The sequence below is a fragment of the Bombina bombina genome, chromosome 1 (genome assembly GCF_027579735.1).
Source record: "Bombina bombina isolate aBomBom1 chromosome 1, aBomBom1.pri, whole genome shotgun sequence".
Classification (NCBI taxonomy): domain Eukaryota; kingdom Metazoa; phylum Chordata; class Amphibia; order Anura; family Bombinatoridae; genus Bombina; species Bombina bombina.
The window spans coordinates 310,416,763-310,439,869 of NC_069499.1; the positions used below are offsets into that span (position 1 = coordinate 310,416,763).

The following is a 23,107-nucleotide window of genomic DNA, read 5'->3' on the forward strand; positions in this document are numbered from 1 at the left end:
TTAGCTCTAGAATGGGCCTGAAAGCTCCCTCTTTTTTGGAGTAAAATTTGAGACCCTGTTCCTGACTTGGAACTGGAACTATCACTCCCAAGAGGGATATATCCTGTACACATTTCAAGAACCGGTCTACAGATAATCTTGAAGAGTTAGAACCTGCCCCTAGGAGAAAAAGTCTTGAATTCTAACTTGTACCCCTGGGACACTATGTCCACTGCTCACGGGTCTGGAACGTCTAGTTCCCAAGATTGCGAAAACAGAGAGTCTGCCCCTCACTTGATCAGATCCCGGTTCAGGGGCAACCCCTTCATGCTGACTTGGATTCAGCTGCGGGTTTATTGGATTGCTTCCCCTTATTCTAAGACTGGCCAGGTTTCCAGGAAGGCTTGGATTGTTCCTGCTTGGTAGAGGCAGGGGAAGACTTACCTCTGAAGTTACGAAAGTAACGAAAATTGGTCTGACGTCTCTTTGATTTATTCTTTTTGTCTTGAGGCAGAAAGTATCCTTTACTATACGTGATATCGGGGAAAATCTCTGCCAAAGCTGTCCCGAACAAGGTCTTTCCCTAGTAGGGTATAGCCAAAAGCTTAGATTTAGAAGAAATGTCTGCAGCCCAAGACTTAAGCCATAGCGCTCTACGCGCTAAAATTGCAAAACCAGATATTTTAGCTCCCAACTTAATAACTTGCAAGGAAGTGTCAGTTATAAAGGAGTTGGCTAACTTGAGAGCCTTAATCCTATCCTGAATTTCTTCCAAGGGAGTTTCAGCTTGCAAGGATTGAGACAAAGCGTCAAACCAATAGGCTGCTGCACTGGTTACTGTAGCAATGCACACCGCCGGTTGCCATTGTAACCCCTGATGAGTATATATCTTCTTTAAAAAGGCCTCAGGCTTTTTATCCATAGGATCCTTGAAAGAGCAACTATCCTCAATAGGGATAGTAGTTCTCTTAGCCAAAGTGAAAATCGCCCCTTCCACCATAGGAACCGTCTGCCACGACTCCTAAGACAGGGGAGGGGGAGAAGGGACGTCCTGGTCTCTCCCATTCCTGGGAAATAATCTCTGTGGCACGGTCTGGCACTGGAAACACATCCCCAGATGAGGGGACAACAAAGTATCTATTCAATTTGCTAGACTTTTTAGGGTTGTCAACGATAGGCGTATCATAGTCGTCCAAGATAGCTAAAACCTCCTTTAACAAGACACGGAGGTGCTCAACCTTGAATCTGAAGGACACCACTTTCGCCCTCAGAGGCTACCGAAGTATCCTCCTCCGATTTATGCGAAAGAGGAGACCGGTCAGCCTGAATAGGATCTGATACCTTATCTGATTCTATAATTTTCCTCTTACGCTTCCCCTGCAGCATGGGAATGACTGCTAGTGTCTCAGATACTGCTGTAGATACCTGGGCTGCAATCTCAGCCTTTAAAAACACTCCATCCGGAGATTGAGAGAAACCACAGGGCACTGCAATGTGAGGTTGCTGCAGACTGGGCCATATTAGAGATAGGCTGTGTTAACACCTAGACAGCATCATCCTGAGGGAATGGTGACACAGAATCAAAAAGTTTGTCTTTAGATAAGAGAATTCTATCTATAAATGCCCCTTAATGACATCACGCCAAGTATAAGCTAGCAGCCGCATAAACTAGTGCCATTACTGTCCCCACATCAAAATGACTGCACATTTAAGCAGTACACTTCTGAGCCACCAATAAAAGAGAAAAAATAAAGTTTCCCTTTGTCCCTTATTCTACCGCCACACAGTACCCTGCATCCTGCCAGAAAAATCCTGCTTCAGGAATAATTGGCCAATATGGTGCAGTTATGTGTTGTAGTGCCATACATGTATAGAATAAAAAATGGCACTTACCTGCATCCCTGACTGTCCGGCAGAAGGACAGCTCACCAAGTATGAGAGGAAGCCACTCCTCACAGAGACCCGTGGAAAGATGAAATAAACAGAGTATGCCTACTCTGGCATTCTGTTTGCGGGCAGCAATTCTGTCAGGAAAACGCAGTGAGGCCCACCCCACAAGTTCCTAACTGCTTGAAAGCTACCACAGCCCTACTGAAGAGAGTAACGTGGAGTACAGCTAAACCCAGCTTGTCAGGGAAGATCAGAGCAAGCCTAAATCTTAATCAGACACCTAAAACTTCACCTCCTCCTTGCATGGAAGGCAAAGAGAATGACTGGGGTTGTGGGAAGACAAGTGATACTTAACGGCTTTGCTGTGGTGCTCTTTGCCTCTTCCTGTTGGCCAAGAGTGATATTTCCAACAGTAATTCATGATCCGTGGACTTACCATGTCTTAAGAAAGAAATGGGCCTTAGAGGGGTTAAGGACCTCTTTCAACGATGAGTAGATCTGCACTTTAGTTTCACCTCACTCCTCATAAAGGCAAAAGAAAATGACTGTAGATCATGGGATATAGAAGGGATTCAAAGCGCTGTTGTGTTGGGGTATCTTTTGCCTCCTCCTATTGGTCAGGAAAGGAATTCCCACACGTGATGACTTGTGGCTGATGAACATCTGATGAAAGTAATGTGATTTTTAAAATCCTTGGAGCATTAATTGTTTTGCTTATATACATCCTCGGCTGATCTATCTCTCTAGGATACTTAATATAATACAATGTGTTTTTTAACCTGATTTTTATTGTCATGTCTGTACACTGGTTTATGTGACCTGGTTAATGACACTGTTCATTAATCAATAGAACTACTTACTCTACCACGCTCCACTTGAGTGGTCAGCATTACCACCAAGGAGGAGCCTTGTTCCCAGATCATTTGCCAGAAGTCCGGACAGGTGTTCGGAAGAGGTCCTTGGCATGCAATGTACCGATTGATTATACAGGAAGAAGGGATTTCCATCTGAAGTCAAATATAAAGATAGGTGATGTAGTGCAGAACAGAACTGATAACATTTAGTGCATATGTTGCTATTTTGCATAGTCCTAAATAATTAACTTGGTGTGCTATTGCACTACTCTTAATAACATAGTTAGAAATTACTGACTGGACAAGGTTTCAGGGTTTGAACTGTGTATTTATGTGGAAATTAACTATAACTCAACTTTCCATGAATGTTGCCAATTCTTCACTCACGTTTCAAGGATGCTGAGAGTAAGAAAAGGAAGGTTATAGAATAATAGGATGATGGTTTCAAGAATGGTACAACTTTTCTCACTGAAACTTTACAGTGCTTGAGTACAATTAAACCAAAACATACTAATATTCTGACTATATATACTGTATGTACACACATCATTCTTGGTGACTTATCTGATCGTAAAAAGAAACATAATTGAATAGATTCACAGTTAATACATATTTATTACTACAGGGTATATAGTTTCTTGACACTTAAATTTAAAGGCAGAACCTTCCCAGGAACCTACCTTTACTATTGGTGAAAATATGTAACATATATAATATAATAAAAATATATAACATATGGTCTAGATTTCTTTACTCAATCTTTACTAGAAAAGCTAGTAGAGTAGAATTTTTATTTAGAAAAAAATTAGATTACAACATCTATGTACAAGAGATAGACATCAATTATAGATTAATTATAATACAGATATTAAATGGTAAATATTTTACCCTATTTAGTGCCAGATTACAAGTGGAGCATTATTTAACACTCCAGCTCGTGTGCTAACTCTCTTTTTGCACGTTTTGGGTAGCGCTTGTATTACAAGTTGAAAGTAAAGAGTTTCTACATGAGTGCTAACCCGATGCGTGCAAAAAGCCGAAGTTAGAAAATTGCATGCACATTCACGTATTTTTTCCATAAAAGTCAATGGACTAAAAATAGTGGAAAAAACACCTACTTGCGCGCAAACTTCTCAAGTGTGCTAAACCGCTTAAATATGAATATTTCAAATTCCAATGTTCTATATATATATATATATATATATATATATATATATATATATATATATATATATATATACATATATATGATGGTATGTTGGTACAATATATATCTATACCTATATCTCTCTCTCTATATATATTGTACAATGAACAGTGAGGCCTCCGGGTTTTGCAAAATGTGCCAAATTCATTGACGTTTCGGGGATTACAATCCCCTTCTTCAGTTCTGAAAAGAATGCTGGCAACATAAGCTACATATTTTGAGAACAGACTACTTTCTGCAAAAAGAAGTTTTTGTAGTAAGCACTTCACTTTATTATGAAAAACCGAAAAGAAACAAAACAGATTTCTTAGCTCTGAGAGAAACTTCCTGGATGATAAAACGACAAACATTTGTTGTTGAGGTTCACATCTTTGTTACAAAACCAAAATTTAAATTACATGGAAGGCTGGGCATAACACATTCACAAGGGCTTTAACCAATTATGAAAGAGCAGAAACCTGACCTTTTTTAACTCTATGGCTAAGGTCACATCTACTCTATTCTGAAGAAAATTCAGAATCAGCAAATAAATAAGAGATATCCTGCATAGATTCTGGTTACATTATTTAGAAAAATGTGGTTTGTGGTTCTCTTAAACGTTGGGGATCACATGACCAAAAAAAAAACCACTTTCTTAGATTCACTAGTTAAGATGTAATCTCTTCCAAGACTAGTTCAGGAAAAACCTTTTTTATATTCACTGGAATGGAGCCCATTTTTTATTAATACCTAGAAACATTGCCATTTTGACATGAGAGATCTGGTAGTATACATTAACTGTAATCCTTTTAATACTGTACTTAAAGTGATTGTAAACTTGAGCATAGTCACTCAAGTCATAGAAAAATGAATGAGACTTTGATTCATGAAATGTGTAGGATATACTTATCTTATGATATTGTCACCTTGTAATGCCAGAACGATAAGTGCTGTTCCTCCGCCCGCCATATTAGTCAATTGATTGACAGATGATTTGTGGATTTCAGATGAGTCATCTGTCAATCAATTAATGAATATGGCGGGCGGAGGAATGGCGCTTACCATTCTGGTATTACAAGCTTCTTTATGCTGGGAAGTGGAGATTTGCAACCTGTTGTATAGTATACTTACATTGATATAGTTTGCATTGATGTAATCATCACCACCTTTCAAAATCACCCGTGTAGCATCATCTAAAAATAAAAGGATATTATGATACTTATGGTGGATCGTATAATTATTGAGGTCTAAAAACTTTCTAAAATTTTTTTTACAATTATTTTACAGTCTTGGATGAAAATGGATGAAAAAAGTGTTTCTCTTCCTTTGAGCAGCATTCCATCTATAAAGAATATGCAGTTGAATACATACCATTTACTGTGGCACTAATTTTAATCAAGTTTAATAAAGAAATGTGTGAGTTGTATTTGTGTTCACATTATATAGTATGTATATATATACCTATATATGCAAAGTATAAATTACACACTGCATTGCAAAATGTACATGGTCTTCAAAATTAAGAACAAGATAACCGTATGTTTAAATAATTTGTATAAGACTTGGCACACCAATTAGGTTAAAAAGTAATTTATTCCATATTCTTAAAAAATATAATTTATCCCTCCTCACCTCATCTCAGTTTTTCTTCACTCAAATCTCTCTGCTTATACCTTACTGCTCCCATTATCTCTCTTCAAGAATCTTTCCTATATACCTATCTGCAATTCCTTAGCCAGCACCAACTAGTACACACTGGCGGCAATGGCTAAGGAACTAACCATCTCTATTCCGGAGACAGAATTTTGGATATCACAGAGTAGGGACTTTGAGTACTGAGACTCTGATGAGAATTTTTCAGAATAGAAAACTTATGGCGCACTAAGTATTGCAAACGAGTACAACCCAATTTCTGGGTTTTTCTTTCTAAAAGTTCTGTTTATACGTTATAATCCATCAGTTGACCACAGAACAACCAGGCATCTTAATTAGTAGAACAATAGAACCAATGTATATTATATGCATCATGATACCTGCTTGTAACTTTAATTTTCAATAAAAGTATGAAAGAAAGAAAAAGTATATAATTTATGCTTACCTGATAAATTGATGGGAATTATACTCTGGGCCACTAGGAGGAGGCAAAGATCCCAAAACTCCAAGAGCCATTAAAACCCCTCCCACCTTACTGGAAACTAGTCTGATGTAAAGCCTAGCTGGAAAAGAGGAAGATAGGAAAAGACAATAAGAGCAAAAAAAAAGGAGCAGAGAATAAGGAGGTGCATACCAAACTGCTACCAGAAAAAAATAAAATAAAATCACAATACAGTCTTTTCTTTCGGGGTGATGACAGTCCATAGGGCTCCATAACATGCAGGATATAATTCCCACCACTAGGAGGTGGCCAAGAACCCACAAAAGAGCTTAAATTCCCTCCCACCTCCAATCATAGCCGAGCTTAGGAAACAGATGGGTAGGAAACATATAGGTAGGAAAGACAAAAGCACGGTCTATAGAGGTGTAAATTAGAACGCTTGCCTAAAAGTTGAAATGGGTGGGGCCTTTGGACTATCATTATCCCGAAAGGAAAACATTTATCATGTAAGCATAAATTTAGTTTTCTTTTGTATGATGATGATAGTCCACAGGGCTGCATAACATGTGGGATTAATACCCAAGCAGATAGTGCATGCTACAGAAGTATTCTGGCAGTTCCTATTTATCAGACACTGCGGCCTGAATGACTTTCCTGACAAAAGCTGCCTGTGAAGAAGCAAAAACATCAAAAGCGGTAAAATTTTGAAAAGGTATACAGAGAAGACCATGTTGCAGCTCTGCAAATCTGCTCCAAAGATATATATTTTTGAAAGCCCAGGAGACTTATAGAATGAGCTGTGATACTTTTCCACCACAGAGTAGGCCTTGTGAATTACCCGTTTAAGCCAAGAGGCCAAAGTTACAGTAGTATCCTTCTAACCTTTATGAGTCAGAGAGTAAAAAGCTGGAAAATAGTCTGATCTCCTCAGTAGCTTGAAGATAAACCTTCAATGTTCTGACTACATCAAGATTATGTAAAAGTAGTTTCTTAGAATTAGCAAGATCTGGACACAAAAAAGGATCAACAATCTCCTGATTTATATTTTCATAGAAACCATCTCATGAAGAAAATCATATTTAGTACGAAGTACAGCTTTATCTTTGTGAAAAACAAAAAATGGATTATCATAGGATAAAGCTGATAAATCAGAAACTCTGCTAGCTGAATAAATTGCTAACAAGAAAAGCACTTTCTAAGATACAAATTTGATATCAATAGAATGCAGCAGTTCAAAAGGAGAACCTTGCAGAAAGAAAGAACTAGGATCAAATTCCAAGGTTGATAAATAGGTCTAACGAGTAGCCTAATTCTTACTAGCTCCTGGACAAAAGTCTGAACGTCCGGAAGTTTAGCTAATTTTCAATGAAAGAGAAGTTTGACCTTTAAGGGAGCTAGCAGACAAACCCTTGTCAATGCCATCCTGTAAAAACTGAAGAATTCTCTAAAATCCTGAAGGAACACCAAAAAAAAATCCTCTGAACGAGCACCATTCAAAGTATGCCCTCCAAATTTTGTGATCATTTTTTTGATTAACAGGTTTTTTTTTTTCCTGAATCAGAGTGTCAATAACTGAATCAGAGAAACCTCCATGTATTAAGACTCGGGGCTCTATTTATTAAGCAGCAGATGCTGCTTCGGAGCCCCATCGTTGTGGCGGACTCCTTTGCAATGATAAATGCCTACAGTGTATGCTGTCGGCATTTAGCGAGGTCGAGCGGACATAATTCGCTACAGCAAATCATGTCCGCTCACATTTTAATAAATCTACCCCTAGGCATTAAACCTCCACACCATCAAACTTAGAGATTTGAGATTGTGATGGAAAAGAGGCCATTGAGACAACAGATCTTGTCTTATAGGAAGAAGCCATGGAGGAAATGAGGACATCTGCACTAGATCCGCATATCATGTTCTATGGGGCCAATCTTGAGCAATCAATATTACTGAAGCTGACTCCTGTTTGATTAAAGCAATAACTCTTGGAAGTAGAACAGAGGAAAGAGGTACACTAGATGAAAGTGCCATGGGCATAGCAAGGTGTCTATCATTTGTGATTTAAATGGTAGACCATCAGATCTATGTCTGGTAGGCCCCATTTGATCACTAATTGATCGAAGATGTCCTGATGGAGAAACCACTTTCCTGGATGAACCAACTGACAACTGAGGTAAGCCACTTCCCAATTGTTCACTCATGGAATGTGAACAGCTGACAGGGAGCATTGATTCCTCTCTGCCTAAGACAGAATCTTGGACACTTCCTACCTAGCCAGTGGACTGCGGGTACCCCATTATTTATGTAGGCCACTGCGTAATATTGTCCGACTGGACATGGATAAACCTTTCCTGAATGTTGACTGATAACCTCGCCTCCACAGGGGACCAAACTACTTGCGTACTTCGAGAATTCCAGAACGTGCCCCAGTCTGTCATCCCAATATCCCATGATGGGCAGAGAAAGGACACCCTAAGGGTCAAAGAAAGACCTTTCATCCACCAAGAGAGAGACTGTCTGACAGACAAATCCAGAGCAATCTGCTCTTCCAATTGCAGATAATTCTTTGAACACTGATTGAGAATAGATAGTTGAAGAGGTCGCAAGTGAAGGTGGGCAAAGTGAACTGAGTCCAAAGCCGCAACCCTAAGACCCACTACCTCCATGCATTGAGCTTGTGATGGAAATGAAGCACACATTAGGGCTGAATCTATGATGATTCCTAGAAAGGACACCTTTGTAGCTGGAGTTAAAAAGCTCTTTGGAAACTGATTCTCCAACAGTGGTCCTGGAGAAAGGATACATGCCTTTGAGTTTGGGCATTAGTTAAAGGCAGGGAAGGAGCCTATACTAAGATTCCGTCCGGATAGAGGGCAATTGACATCACCTGAGCTCTGATCATTGACAACAGTGCTTCTAGCACCTTTGTGAAAATGTGTGGAGCTGTAGACTGACCAAATGGAGGGACAAAAATGTGATAGTGTTTGCTTAGAAATGCAAACCATAGGAACTGATGGTGATCTTTGTGGATAGGAATATGCAGGTATGCATAACTAAAGTCCATTATTGGCCACAAATTGACCCTGTTGGATTAACCCCTTAATGACAACTGACGTACCAGGTACGTCATGCATTAACAAGCAGTTAATGACAATGGACGTACCTGGTACGTCAGTTGTCTAACAGAGTGCTGGAAGCGATCACAAATGCTTCCAGCAGCTCTGAGGGTATTGCAGTGATGCCTCGATATGGAGGCATCCTGCAATACCATTTTACAAGCCCCCGATGCAGAGAGAGCCACTCTGCACCGGTAGCGATAGTGCCGGGTGTGAGGGTGCGCGTGCACGATGCGCGCGAGCATGCATGTGCGCGTGCACGTGCACCCATTAGCCACACTGACACCAATGAATGAGGGCAGAAAGGGGAAAAAAAAAGGGATTTTTAAATAAAAAAAAAAATATAAAAGGATCTGGGAGGGGGTGGGGGTGGGGGTATTGTGGGGGCTGCTACACTATAGAAAGTTTTTTTAAGTAAAAATAAAATAAAAATACTTTTTGGGGGGTTTTTGGGGCCAAACTGGGTACTGGCAGAAAGCTGCCAGTACCCAAGATGGTGGTAATTAGGTAGGGGAGAGGGTTAGAGAGCTGGAGGGGGGATCAGGGAGGTTGGGGCTAAGGCAGGGGTCCATCACAGCTAAAATACTTAAAAAAAAACAAACCTCTTTTATTTAGTACTGGCAGACTTTCTGCCAGTACTTAAGATGGCGGGAACAATTGTGGGGTGGGGGAGGGAAGAGAGCTGTTTGGGAGGGATCAGGGGGTGGGATGTGTCAGGTGGGAGGCTGATCTCTAAAATTAACCCTGCAAGCTCCCTACAAGCTACCTAATTTAACCCCTTCACTGCTGGGCATAATTAACGTGTGGTGCGCAGCAGCATTTAGCGGCCTTCTAATTACCAAAAAGCAACGCCAAAGCCATATAAGTCTGCTATTTCTGAACAAAGGGGATCCCAGAGAAGCTTTTACAACAAGTTCTGCCATAATTGCACAAGCTGTTTGTAAATAATTTCAGTGAGAAACCTAAAATTGTGAAAAATGTTAAGTTTTTTTTTTTTTATTTGCTCGCATTTGGCGGTGAAATGGTGGCATAAAATATACCAAAATGGGCCTAGATCAATACTTGGGGTTGTCTACTACACTACACTAAAGCTAAAATTAACCCTACAAGCTCCCTAATTAACCCCTTCACTCCTGGGCATAAAACACGTGTGGGGCGCAGCGGCATTTAGCGGCCTTCTAATTACCAAAAAGCAACCCAAAAGCCATATAAGTCTGCTATTTCTGAAAAAAGGGGATCCCAGAGAAGCATTTACAACCATTTGTGCCATAATTGCAGAAGCTGTTTGTAAATAATTTCAGTGGGAAACCTAAAGTTTGTGACATATTTTGTGAAAAAGTGAACTTTTTTTTTTTTGATCGCATTTGGCGGTGAAATGGTGGCATGAAATATACCAAAATGGGCCTAGATCAATACTTTGGGTTGTCTTCTAAAAAAAAATATATACATGTCAAGGGATATTCAGGTATTCCTGACAGATATCAGGGTTCCAATGTAACTAGCGCTAATTTTGAAAAAAAGTGGTTTGGAAATAGCGAAGTGCTACTTGTATTTATTGCCCCATAAATTGCAAAAAAAGCAAAGAACATGTAAACATTGGGTATTTCTAAACTCAGGACAAAATTTAGAAACTATTTAGCATGGGTGTTTCTTGGTGATTGTAGATGTGTAACATATTTTGGGGGTCAAAGTTAGAAAAAGTGTGTTTTTTTTCATTTTTTCCTCATATTTTATTATTATTTTTTTAGTAAATTATAAGACATGATGAAAATAATGGTATCTTTAGAAAGTCCATTTAATGGCGAGAAAAACTGTATATAATATGTGTGGGTACAGTAAATGAGTAAGAGGGAAATTACAGCTAAACACAAACACTGCAGAAATGTAAAAATAGCCATTGTCATAAAGGGTAAGAAAATTGAAAAATGGTCCGGTCATTAAGGGGTTAAGAGTAAAAACATAATTTATGCTTACCTGATAAATTTATTTCTCTTGTAGTGTGTTCAGTCCACGGGTCATCCATTACTTATGGGATATATTCTCCTTCCCAACAGGAAGTTGCAAGAGGATCACCCAAGCAGAGCTGCTATATAGCTCCTCCCCTCACATGTCATATCCAGTCATTCGACCGAAACAAGACGAGAAAGGAGAAACTATAAGGTGCAGTGGTGACTGGAGTTATAATTTTAAAATTTAGAGCCTGCCTGAAAAAGACAGAGCGGGCCGTGGACTGAACACACTACAAGAGAAATAAATTTATCAGGTAAGCATAAATTATGTTTTCTCTTGTTAAGTGTGTTCAGTCCACGGGTCATCCATTACTTATGGGATACCAATACCAAAGCTAAGTACACGGATGATGGGAGGGACAAGGCAGGAACATTAAACAGAAGGAACCACTGCCTGTAGAACCTTTCTCCCAAAAACAGCCTCCGAAGAAGCGAAAGTGTCAAATTTGTAAAATTTGGAAAAAGTATGAAGTGAAGACCAAGTTGCAGCCTTGCAAATCTGTTCAACAGAGGCCTCATTCTTAAAGGCCCAGGTGGAAGCCACAGCTCTAGTGGAATGAGCTGTAATTCTTTCAGGAGGCTGCTGTCCAGCAGTCTCATAGGCTAAACGTATTATGCTACGAAGCCAAAAAGAGAGAGAGGTAGCCGAAGCCTTTTGACCTCTCCTCTGTCCAGAGTAAACGACAAACAGAGAAGAAGTTTGTCTAAAATCCTTAGTTGCCTGTAAGTAGAACTTCAGAGCACGGACCACGTCTAGATTATGTAAAAGACGTTCCTTCTTTGAAGAAGGATTAGGACATAATGATGGAACAACAATCTCTTGATTGATATTCCTGTTAGAAACAACCTTAGGCAAAAACCCATGTTTAGTACGCAGTACTACCTTGTCTGAATGAAAGATCAGATAAGGAGAATCGCAATGTAAGGCAGATAACTCAGAGACTCTTCGAGCCGAGGAAATAGCCATCAAAAACAGAACTTTCCAAGATAAAAGCTTAATATCAATGGAATGAAGGGGTTCAAACGGAACACCCTGAAGAACTTTAAGAACCAAGTTTAAGCTCCACGGAGGAGCAACAGCTTTAAACACAGGCTTAATTCTAGCCAAAGCCTGACAAAAGGCCTGGACGTCCGGATGCTCTGCCAGACGTTTGTGTAAAAGAATAGACAGAGCTGAAATCTGTCCCTTTAGCGAACTAGCGGATAAACCCTTTTCTAAACCCTCTTGTAGAAAAGCTAATATCCTAGGAATCCTAACCTTACTCCATGAGTAACTCTTGGATTCGCACCAATATAAATATTTACGCCATATCTTATGGTAAATTTTTCTTGTCACAGGTTTCCGAGCCTGTATTAATGTATCAATAACCGAATCCGAAAACCCACGCTTTGATAGAATTAAGCGTTTAATTTCCAGGCAGTCAGCCTCAGAGAAATTAGGTTTGGATGGTTGAAAGGACCCTGAATTAGAAGGTCCTGCCTCAGAGGAAGAGACCATGGTGGACAGGACGACATGTCCACTAGGTCTGCATACCAGGTCCTGCGTGGCCACGCAGGCGCTATCAGAATTACCGATGCCCTCTCCTGTTTGATCCTGGCAATCAGCCGAGGTAGCAACGGAAATGGTGGAAACACATAAGCTATGTTGAAAACCCAAGGGGCTGCCAATGCATCTACCAGCACCGCTCCCGGGTCCCTGGACCTGGATCCGTAACAAGGAAGCTTCGCGTTCTGGCGAGATGCCATGAGATCCAAATCCGGTTTGCCCCAACGACGAATCAGTTGAGCAAATACCTCTGGGTGAAGTTCCCACTCTCCCGGATGAAAAGTCTGGCGACTTAGGAAATCCGCCTCCCAGTTCTCTACGCCTGGGATGTGAATCGCTGACAGGTGGCAAGAGTGAGACTCTGCCCAGCGAATTATCTTCGAGACTTCCAACATCGCTAGGGAACTCCTGGTTCCCCCTTGATGATTGATGTAAGCCACAGTCGTGATATTGTCCAACCGAAATCTGATGAACCTCAGCTTTGCTAACTGAGGCCAAGCTAGAAGAGCATTGAATATTGCTCTTAATTCTAGAATGTTTATTGGGAGGAGTTTCTCCTCCTGAGTCCACGATCCCTGAGCCTTCAGGAAATTCCAGACTGCTCCCCAGCCTAGAAGGCTGGCATCCGTTGTTACAATCGTCCAATCTGGCCTGCGAAAGGTCATTCCTTTGGACAGATGAACCGGTGACAACCACCAGAGAAGCGAATCTCTGGTCTCCTGGTCCAGATTTAGCAAAGGGGACAGATCTGAGTAATCCCCGTTCCATTGACTGAGCATGCATAGTTGCAGCGGTCTGAGATGCAGGCGCGCAAATGGCACTATGTCCATTGCCGCAACCATTAAGCCGATTACCTCCATGCACTGAGCTACTGATGGGCTTGGAACGGAATGAAGGACACGGCAAGCATTGAGAATCTTTGATAACCTGGACTCCGTCAGGTAAATCTTCATCTCTACAGAATCTATAAGAGTCCCTAGAAAAGGAACCCTTGTGAGTGGTAACAGAGAACTCTTTTCCACGTTCACTTTCCACCCATGCAACCTCAGAAATGCTAGAACTATCTCTGTATGAGACTTTGCATTCTGAAAACTTGACGCTTGTATCAGAATGTCGTCTAGGTACGGAGCCACCGCTATGCCTTGTGGTCTTAGTACCGCCAGAAGTGAGCCCAGAACCTTTGTAAAAATTCTCGGGGCCGTGGCTAACCTGAAGGGAAGAGCCACAAACTGGTAATGCCTGTCTAGAAAGGCAAACCTCAGGTACCAAAAATGATCTTTGTGAATCGGTATATGAAGGTAAGCATCCTTTAAGTCCACCGTGGTCATATATTGACCCTCTTGGATCATGGGTAGGATGGTTCGAATGGTTTCCATCTTGAACGATGGTACCCTTAGGAATTTGTTTAAGATCTTTAAGTCCAAGATTGGTCTGAAGGTTCCCTCTTTTTTGGGAACCACAAATAGATTTGAGTAAAATCCCTGTCCCTGTTCCGATCGCGGAACTGAGTGGATCACCCCCATGATTAAGAGGTCTTGTACACATTGTAGAAATGCCTCTCTCTTTACTAGGTTTGTCGATAACCTCGAAAGATGTAACCTCCCTTGTGGAGGAGAGGTTTTGAAATCCAGAAGGTATCCCTGAGATATAATCTTTAACGTCCAGGGATCCTGCACATCTCTTGCCCAAGCCTGGGCAAAGAGAGAAAGTCTGCCCCCCACTAAATCCGTCTCCGGATAGGGGGCCCTGACTTCATGCTGTCTTAGGGGCGGGAGTAGGCTTTCTGGCCTGCTTGCCCTTGTTCCATGACTGGTTGCCTTTCCAACCCTGTCTGTAACGAGCAGTAGTTCCTTCCTGTTTTGGAGCGGAGGAAGTCGATGCTGCTCCTGCCTTGAAGTTACGAAAGGCACGAAAATTAGACTGTTTGGCCTTTGGTTTGGCCCTGTCCTGAGGAAGGGCGTGGCCCTTACCTCCCGTAATGTCAGCAATAATTTCCTTCAAGCCGGGCCCGAATAAGGTCTGCCCTTTGAAAGGAATGTTAAGTAGTTTAGACTTGGAAGTTACATCCGCTGACCAGGATTTAAGCCAGAGCGCTCTGCGCGCCTGTATGGCGAATCCGGAATTTTTAGCCGTAAGTTTGGTTAGATGTACTACGGCATCTGAAACAAACGCATTAGCTTGCTTAAGGGTTCTAACTTTGCTCAAGGCCTCATCCAACGGCTCTGTGCGAATCGCCTCTTCCAGAGACTCAAACCGTGACAGGCGCAATGCATGCAAGAGGCTGCAATATAAAACCCTGTTGAACAAACATTTTCTTAAGATAACCCTCTAATTTTTTATCCATTGGATCTGAGAAAGCACAGCTATCCTCCACCGGGATAGTGGTATGCTTGGCTAACGTAGAAACTGCTCCCTCCACCTTAGGGACCGTCTGCCATAAGTCTCGTGTGGTGGCGTCTATAGGGAACATTTTTCTAAATATCGGGGGAGGGGAAAAAGGCACACCGGGTCTATCCCACTCCTTACTTATAATTTCTGTAAGTCTATTTGGTATAGGAAAAACGTCAGTACACACCGGTACCGCATAGTATCTATCCAACCTACACAATTTCTCTGGAATTGCCACCGTGTCGCAATCATTCAGAGCCGCTAATACCTCCCCTAGTAACACACGGAGGTTCTCAAGCTTAAATTTAAAATTTGAAATTTCTGAATCCGGTCTCCCCGGATCAGAACCGTCACCGACAGAATGAAGCTCACCGTCCTCATGTTCTGCCAATTGTGACGCAGTATCAGACATGGCTCTCGTGTCATCAGCGCGCTCTGTCCTTAACCCAGAGCTATCGCGTTTGCCCCTTAATTCGGGCATATTATATAATACTTCTTTCATAACATTAGCCATATCATGTAAAGTGATTTGTAAGGGCCTAGATGTACTAGGTGTCTCAATCCTACGCATCTCCCGAGCGGGAGACGCATGTACTGACACGTGAGGAGAGTTAGGCGGCATAACTTCCCCCTCGTTGTCTGGTGATAGCTTCTTTATCGGTACAGATTGACTTTTATTCAAAGCAATATCAATACAATTGGTACACATCGTTCTATTGGGCTCCACATTGGCTTTTGAACATGATGAACAAACAGTTTCCTCTGAATCAGACATGTTTAAAAAAGACTTAGCAATGAAACTAACAAGCTTGGAAATCACTTTCAATAAGTTTACAAGCAATATAAAAAACGCTGCAGCGCTTCAAAAATACAGATATAATTAAACAATTCTTAACAATAAGTGTATTATTAGCAGAGGATTGCACCCATTAGCAAAAGGATGATTAACCCCTCAATACCCAAAACGGATAAAACAGATATCAATTAAGATTTAACGCTTTTAATCACAGTCAGCACACTGTCACAGATCTGCTGTGACTGATTACCTCCCTCACAAATGAAATTTGCAGACCCCTGAGCTCTCTAGAGACGTCCTGGATCAAGGAGGAAGAAGCAGAAAGACTGTGCAATAATTTTAACTGCGCAACAAGGCGCTAAAACAAGGGCCCTCCCACTCCAATCACAACAGTGGGAGCCCTGATATAACGGTTTCCATGCAGAAAAATATGTTAGCCATGTGGGAAAAAATCATGCCCAAATCGATTTATCACCAAAGTACCTCACAAAAACGAATAACATGCCAGTAAACGTTTTATTAAAAAACAACATTTTTCAATGTCATGCAAAGCTATCACTAAGCCTGCTACCAGTCGCTACCACTGCAGAGAAGGCTTAAGCATTATTTCAGTGTTAACAGTATTTTCTCAGTCAAATTCTAGTCCCTAGTATATAACTCGACTGCGCATACATTTATCAGCCTGATACCAGTTGCTACTACTGCATTTAAGGCTGTACTTACATCATACGGTAACAGCAGTATTTTCTTAGTCAATTCCATTCCCAGAAAATAAAGTACTGCACATACCTCATTTGCGGAGGACCCCGCATGCTATTCCCAGTTTCTGAAGTTACCCCACTCCTCAGAATGTCGAGAACAGCCAGTGGATCTTAGTTACGCCTGCTAAGATCATAGATAAAACACGCAGGCAGTTTCTTCTTCCAAATACTGCCTGAGATAGAAAAACAGCACACTCCGGTGCCATTTAAAATAACAAACTTTTGATTGAAGAATAGTTAAGTAAAAACTCCAGCTCCTCTCGCGACCTCCTTCTTTGTTGAGGGTTGCAAGAGAATGACTGGATATGACATGTGAGGGGAGGAGCTATATAGCAGCTCTGCTTGGGTGATCCTCTTGCAACTTCCTGTTGGGAAGGAGAATATATCCCATAAGTAATGGATGACCCGTGGACTGAACACACTTAACAAGAGAAATGGTGCGAATGGTTTCTATCTTGAAAGTGGAAAACTTGACAAACTTGTTAAGGGTTTTAAAGTCTGAAATAGGTCTGAAAGTTCCTTCTTTCTCTGGGACAATAAACAGATTGGAGTAAAACCCTGACCCTGTTGAGACACAAGTAATGGATAATCACTCCCACATCCTTTAAATCCTGAACACATTGCATAAAGGAAGACAGACTAAATCGTCCTTGAGGAGTGAAAGCCTAACCTCTAACCCAGGCAAATGATATTTTGAACCCAGGGATCCTTGACTGACTGAAACAAGGCCTTCTGGAAAATATTCAGTCTGCCCCCTAACAGAACAGATTCTGGTCTGGGGGACGCATCTTACAGATATACAGATTTGGAATTGGCATTGGACTGCTTGTTCTTTGCCCAGGAAGAACCAGGCTTCCAGGCAGGCTTGGAGGGCTCAGACTTTTGAGAAGAGAAGGACTTATGATCTCCTGAGCAAAGAAATCGACTTCTAGGTCTGTTCTTTATAGTCCTGAGGGAGAAAAAGCTAATTTTCTATCAGTTTTAATAATTTAGTCTGTATCGGAACCAAATGGAATCTTCCATGAGAAGGAAAGAGACATTAACCTATTTTTTGTAAGCATGTCAGCTGATTTTTAACCATAAGGCCCTTCTAGTATTAACGGACAAAGGCATATTTTAGACATTAACCTTGATGATGTCCATTACTGCATCACATATAAAGCCATTTTAAGGGGCTTGATGCAATTCTGGAGGTCCTCAGCAGAAGATTGTTCAGAAGTAATTTTAGATAAGGAATCGTACCAGAGAGCTCCTGCCGTGGCCACATGAGTAATGGAAATTGCTGGTTTAAGCATAAGACCTGTCTAAAGAAAGAGCTTTTTTTGCAGTAAAGACTTAATTTTATGGTCTATAGGGTCCCTGAAATGTGCTATCCTTCATAGGGATAGTAGTGTGTTTGACAAGGGAGGAAATAGCTCCATAAACCTTGGGAATGGTTTCCCATAATTCCACTTTCTGTTCTGTAATCTGGTAAACCCTCTTAAACCTGGAGGAAGGAGAAAATGGAATACCAGGTTTTTTCCATTCCTTGGCTATATAACCAGAAACCAAATCTGGAACCTGAAAAAACATAATTTATGTAAGAACTTACCTGATAAATTCATTTCTTTCATATTGGCAAGAGTCCATGAGCTAGTGACGTATGGGATATACATTCCTACCAGGAGGGGCAAAGTTTCCCAAACCTCAAAATGCCTATAAATACGCCCCCCACCACACCCACAATTCAGTTTAACGAATAGCCAAGAAGTGGGGTGATAAGAAAGGAGCAAAAGCATCAACGAGGAATTGGAATAATTGTGCTTTATACAAAAAAATCATAACCACCACAAGGAAAGTGTGGGCCTCATGGACTCTTGCCAATATGAAAGAAATGAATTTATCAGGTAAGTTCTTACATAAATTATGTTTTCTTTCATGTAATTGGCAAGAGTCCATGAGCTAGTGACGTATGGGATAGCAAATACCCAAGATGTGGAACTTCCACGCAAGAGTCACTAGAGAGGGAGGGATAAAATAAAGACAGCCAATTCCGGTGAAAAATTAATCCACAACCCAAATCAAAAGTTTCAATCTTTATAATGAAAAAAAACCTGAAATTATAAGCAAAAGAATCAAACTGAAACAGCTGCCTGAAGTACTATTCTACCAAAAACTGCTTCTGAAGAAGAGAAAACATCAAATTGGTAGAATTTAGTAAAAGTATGCAAAGAAGACCAAGTCGTTGCTTTGCAAATCTGATCAACAGAAGCTTCATTCTTAAAAGCCCAGAAAGTAGAAACTGACCTAGTAGAATGAGCTGTAATCCTCTGAGGCGGGGATTAACCCGACTCCAAATAAGCATGATGAATCAAAAGCTTTAACCAAGATGCCAAAGAAATGGCAGAAGCCTTCTGACCTTTCCTAAAACCAGAAAAGATAACAAATAGACTAGAAGTCTTTCTGAAATCTTAGTAGCTTCAACATAATATTTCAAAGCTCTTACTACATCCAAAGAATGTAAGGATCTTTCCAAAGAATTCTTAGGATTAGGACACAAGGAAGTGACAATAATTCCTCTACTAATGTTGTTAGAATTCACAACTTTAGGTAAAAATGTAAATGAAGATAGCAAAACCACCTTATCCTGATGAAAAATCAGAAAAAGGAGACTCACAAGAAAAAGCAGCTAATTCAAAAACTGTTCTAGCAGAAGAGATGGCCAAAAGGAACAATACTTTCCATGAAAGTAATTTAATGTAATTTCCATGAAAGTAATTTAAAAGAATGCATATGCTCAAACGGAAGAGCCTGTAAAGCCCACAGAACCAAATTAAGACTCCAAGGAGGAGAAATTGGCTTAATGACAGGCTTTATACGAACCAAAGCCTGAACAAAACAATGAATATCAGAAAGATTAGCAAATTTTTCTGTGAAAACAGCACAGAAAGAGCAGAGATTTGTCCTTTCAAGGAACTTGCAGACAAAAACCCTTATCCAAACCATCCTGAAGAAACTATAAAATCCTAGGAATTCTAAAAGAATGCCAAGAGAATTTATGAGAAGAGCATCATGAGATGTAAGTCTTCGAAACTCGATAATAAATCTTTCTAGACACAGATTTACGAGCCTGCAACATAGTATTAATCACTGAGTCAGAGAAACCTCTATGACTAAGTACTAAGCGTTAAATTTCCATACCATCAATTTAATAATTTGAGTTCCTGAAGGAAAAAACGAATGTTAAGATATAAGGTCTGGCCTTAATGTAAGTGACCAAGATTGGCAACTGGACATCCGAACAAGAACCATATACCAAAACCTGTGCGGCCATGCGGGAGCCACCAGCATCACAAAAGATTGCTCCCTGATGATTTTGAAAATCACTCTTAAAAGAAGAACCAGAGGCGGAAAAAACAGAATTTATGTTTACCTGATAAATTACTTTCTCCAACGGTGTGTCCGGTCCACGGCGTCATCCTTACTTGTGGGATATTCTCTTCCCCAACAGGAAATGGCAAAGAGCCCAGCAAAGCTGGTCACATGATCCCTCCTAGGCTCCGCCTACCCCAGTCATTCGACCGACGTTAAGGAGGAATATTTGCATAGGAGAAACCATATGATACCGTGGTGACTGTAGTTAAAGAAAATAAATCATCAGACCTGATTAAAAAACCAGGGCGGGCCGTGGACCGGACACACCGTTGGAGAAAGTAATTTATCAGGTAAACATAAATTCTGTTTTCTCCAACATAGGTGTGTCCGGTCCACGGCGTCATCCTTACTTGTGGGAACCAATACCAAAGCTTTAGGACACGGATGAAGGGAGGGAGCAAATCAGGTCACCTAAATGGAAGGCACCACGGCTTGCAAAACCTTTCTCCCAAAAAATAGCCTCAGAAGAAGCAAAAGTATCAAACTTGTAAAATTTGGTAAAAGTGTGCAGTGAAGACCAAGTCGCTGCCCTACATATCTGATCAACAGAAGCCTCGTTCTTGAAGGCCCATGTGGAAGCCACAGCCCTAGTGGAATGAGCTGTGATTCTTTCAGGAGGCTGCCGTCCGGCAGTCTCGTAAGCCAATCTGATGATGCTTTTAATCCAAAAAGAGAGAGAGGTAGAAGTTGCTTTTTGACCTCTCCTGTTACCAGAATAAACAACAAACAAGGAAGATGTTTGTCTAAAATCCTTTGTAGCATCTAAATAGAATTTTAGAGCGCGAACAACATCCAAATTGTGCAACAAACGTTCCTTCTTCGAAACTGGTTTCGGACCCAAAGAAGGCACGACTATCTCCTGGTTAATGTTTTTGTTAGAAACAACTTTTGGAAGAAAACCAGGTTTAGTACGTAAAACCACCTTATCTGCATGGAACACCAGATAAGGAGGAGAACACTGCAGAGCAGATAATTCTGAAACTCTTCTAGCGGAAGAAATTGCAGCCAAAAACAAAACTTTCCAAGATAATAACTTAATATCAACGGAATGTAAGGGTTCAAACGGAACCCCCTGAAGAACTGAAAGAACTAAGTTGAGACTCCAAGGAGGAGTCAAAGGTTTGTAAACAGGCTTGATTCTAACCAGAGCCTGAACAAAGGCTTGAACATCTGGCACAGCTGCCAGCTCTTTGTGAAGTAACACAGACAAGGCAGAAATCTGTCCCTTCAAGGAACTTGCAGATAATCCTTTCTCCAATCCTTCTTGAAGAAAGGATAGAATCCTAGGAATCTTTACCTTGTCCCAAGGGAATCCTTTAGATTCACACCAACAGATATATTTTTTCCATATTTTGTGGTAAATTTTTCTAGTTACAGGCTTTCTGGCCTGAACAAGAGTATCAATAACAGAATCTGAGAACCCTCGCTTTGATAAGATCAAGCGTTCAATCTCCAAGCAGTCAGCTGGAGTAGGACCAGATTCGGATGTTCGAACGGACCTTGAACAAGAAGGTCTCGTCTCAAAGGTAGCTTCCATGGTGAAGCCGATGACATATTCACCAGATCTGCCTACCAAGTCCTGCGTGGTTACGCAGGAGCTATCAAGATCACCTACGCCCTCTCCTGATTGATCCTGGCTACCAGCCTGGGGATGAGAGGAAACGGCGGGAATACATAAGCTAGGTTGAAGGTCCAAGGTGCTACTAGTGCATCTACTAGAGTCGCCTTGGGATCCCTGGATCTGGACCCGTAGCAAGGAACCTTGAAGTTCTGACGAGAGGCCATCAGATCCATGTCTGGAATGCCCCACAGTTGAGTGATTTGGGCAAAGATTTCCGGATGGAGTTCCCACACCCCCGGATGCGATGTCTGACGGATCAGAAAATCCGCTTCCCAAGTTTCCACTCCTGGGATGTGGATTGCAGACAGGTGGCAGGAGCGAGTCTCCGCCCATTGAATGATTTTGGTCACTTCTTCCATCGCCAGGGAACTCCTTGTTCCCCCCTGATGGTTGATGTACGCAACAGTCGTCATGTTGTCTGATTGAAACCGTATGAACTTGGCCCTCGCTAGCTGAGGCCAAGCCTTGAGAGCATTGAATATCGCTCTCAGTTCCAGAATATTTATCGGTAGAAGAGATTCTTCCCGAGACCAAAGACCCTGAGCTTTCAGGGATCCCCAGACCGCGCCCCAGCCCATCAGACTGGCGTCGGTCGTGACAATGACCCACTCTGGTCTGCGGGAGGTCACCCCTAGCGACAGGTTGTCCAGGGACAGCCACCAACGGAGTGAGTCTCTGGTCCTCTGATTTACTTGTATCTTCGGAGACAAGTCTGTATAGTCCCCATTCCACTGACTGAGCATACACAATTGAAATGGTCTTAGATGAATGCGCGCAAAAGGAACTATGTCCATTGCCGCTACCATCAAACCTATCACTTCCATGCACTGTGCTATGGAAGGAAGAGGAACGGAAGGAAGTATCCGACAAGAGTTTAGAAGTTTTGTTTTTCTGGTCTCTGTCAGAAAAATCCTCATTTCTAAGGAGTCTATTATTGTTCCCAAGAAGGGAACTCTTGTCGACGGAGATAGAGAACTCTTTTCCACGTTCACTTACCATCCGTGAGATCTGAGAAAGGCCAGGACTATGTCCGTGTGAGCCTTTGCTTGAGGAAGGGACGACGCTTGAATCAGAATGTCGTCCAAGTAAGGTACTACAGCAATGCCCCTTGGTCTTAGCACCGCCAGAAGGGACCCTAGTACCTTTGTGAAAATCCTTGGAACAGTGGCTAATCCGAAAGGAAGCGCCACGAACTGGTAATGCTTGTCCAGGAATGCGAACCTTAGGAACCGATGATGTTCCTTGTGGACAGGAATATGTAGATACGCATCCTTTAAATCCACCGTGGTCAAGAATTGACCTTTCTGGATGGAAGGATTGTTCGAATGGTTTCCATTTTGGACGATGGAACCTTGAGAAACTTGTTTAGGATCTTGAGATCTAAGATTGGTCTGAACGTTCCCTCTTTTTTGGGAACTACGAACAGATTGGAGTAGAACCCCATCCCTCGTTCTT

General features: G+C 41.4%; 1 protein-coding gene across 1 annotated transcript in view; it reads right to left on the bottom strand.

Annotated features, from left to right (window-relative positions):
* The window catches only part of PTPN4 (protein tyrosine phosphatase non-receptor type 4), a gene marked incomplete in the record, with an annotated part of 1,345,721 nt that overhangs the window by 178,084 nt on the left and 1,144,530 nt on the right, over nt 1–23,107 (bottom strand). Inside the window, 2 exon segments of the mRNA XM_053698088.1 lie at nt 2,730–2,876; nt 5,041–5,102. Of these exon segments, the coding sequence (XP_053554063.1) occupies nt 2,730–2,876; nt 5,041–5,102 (209 nt within the window).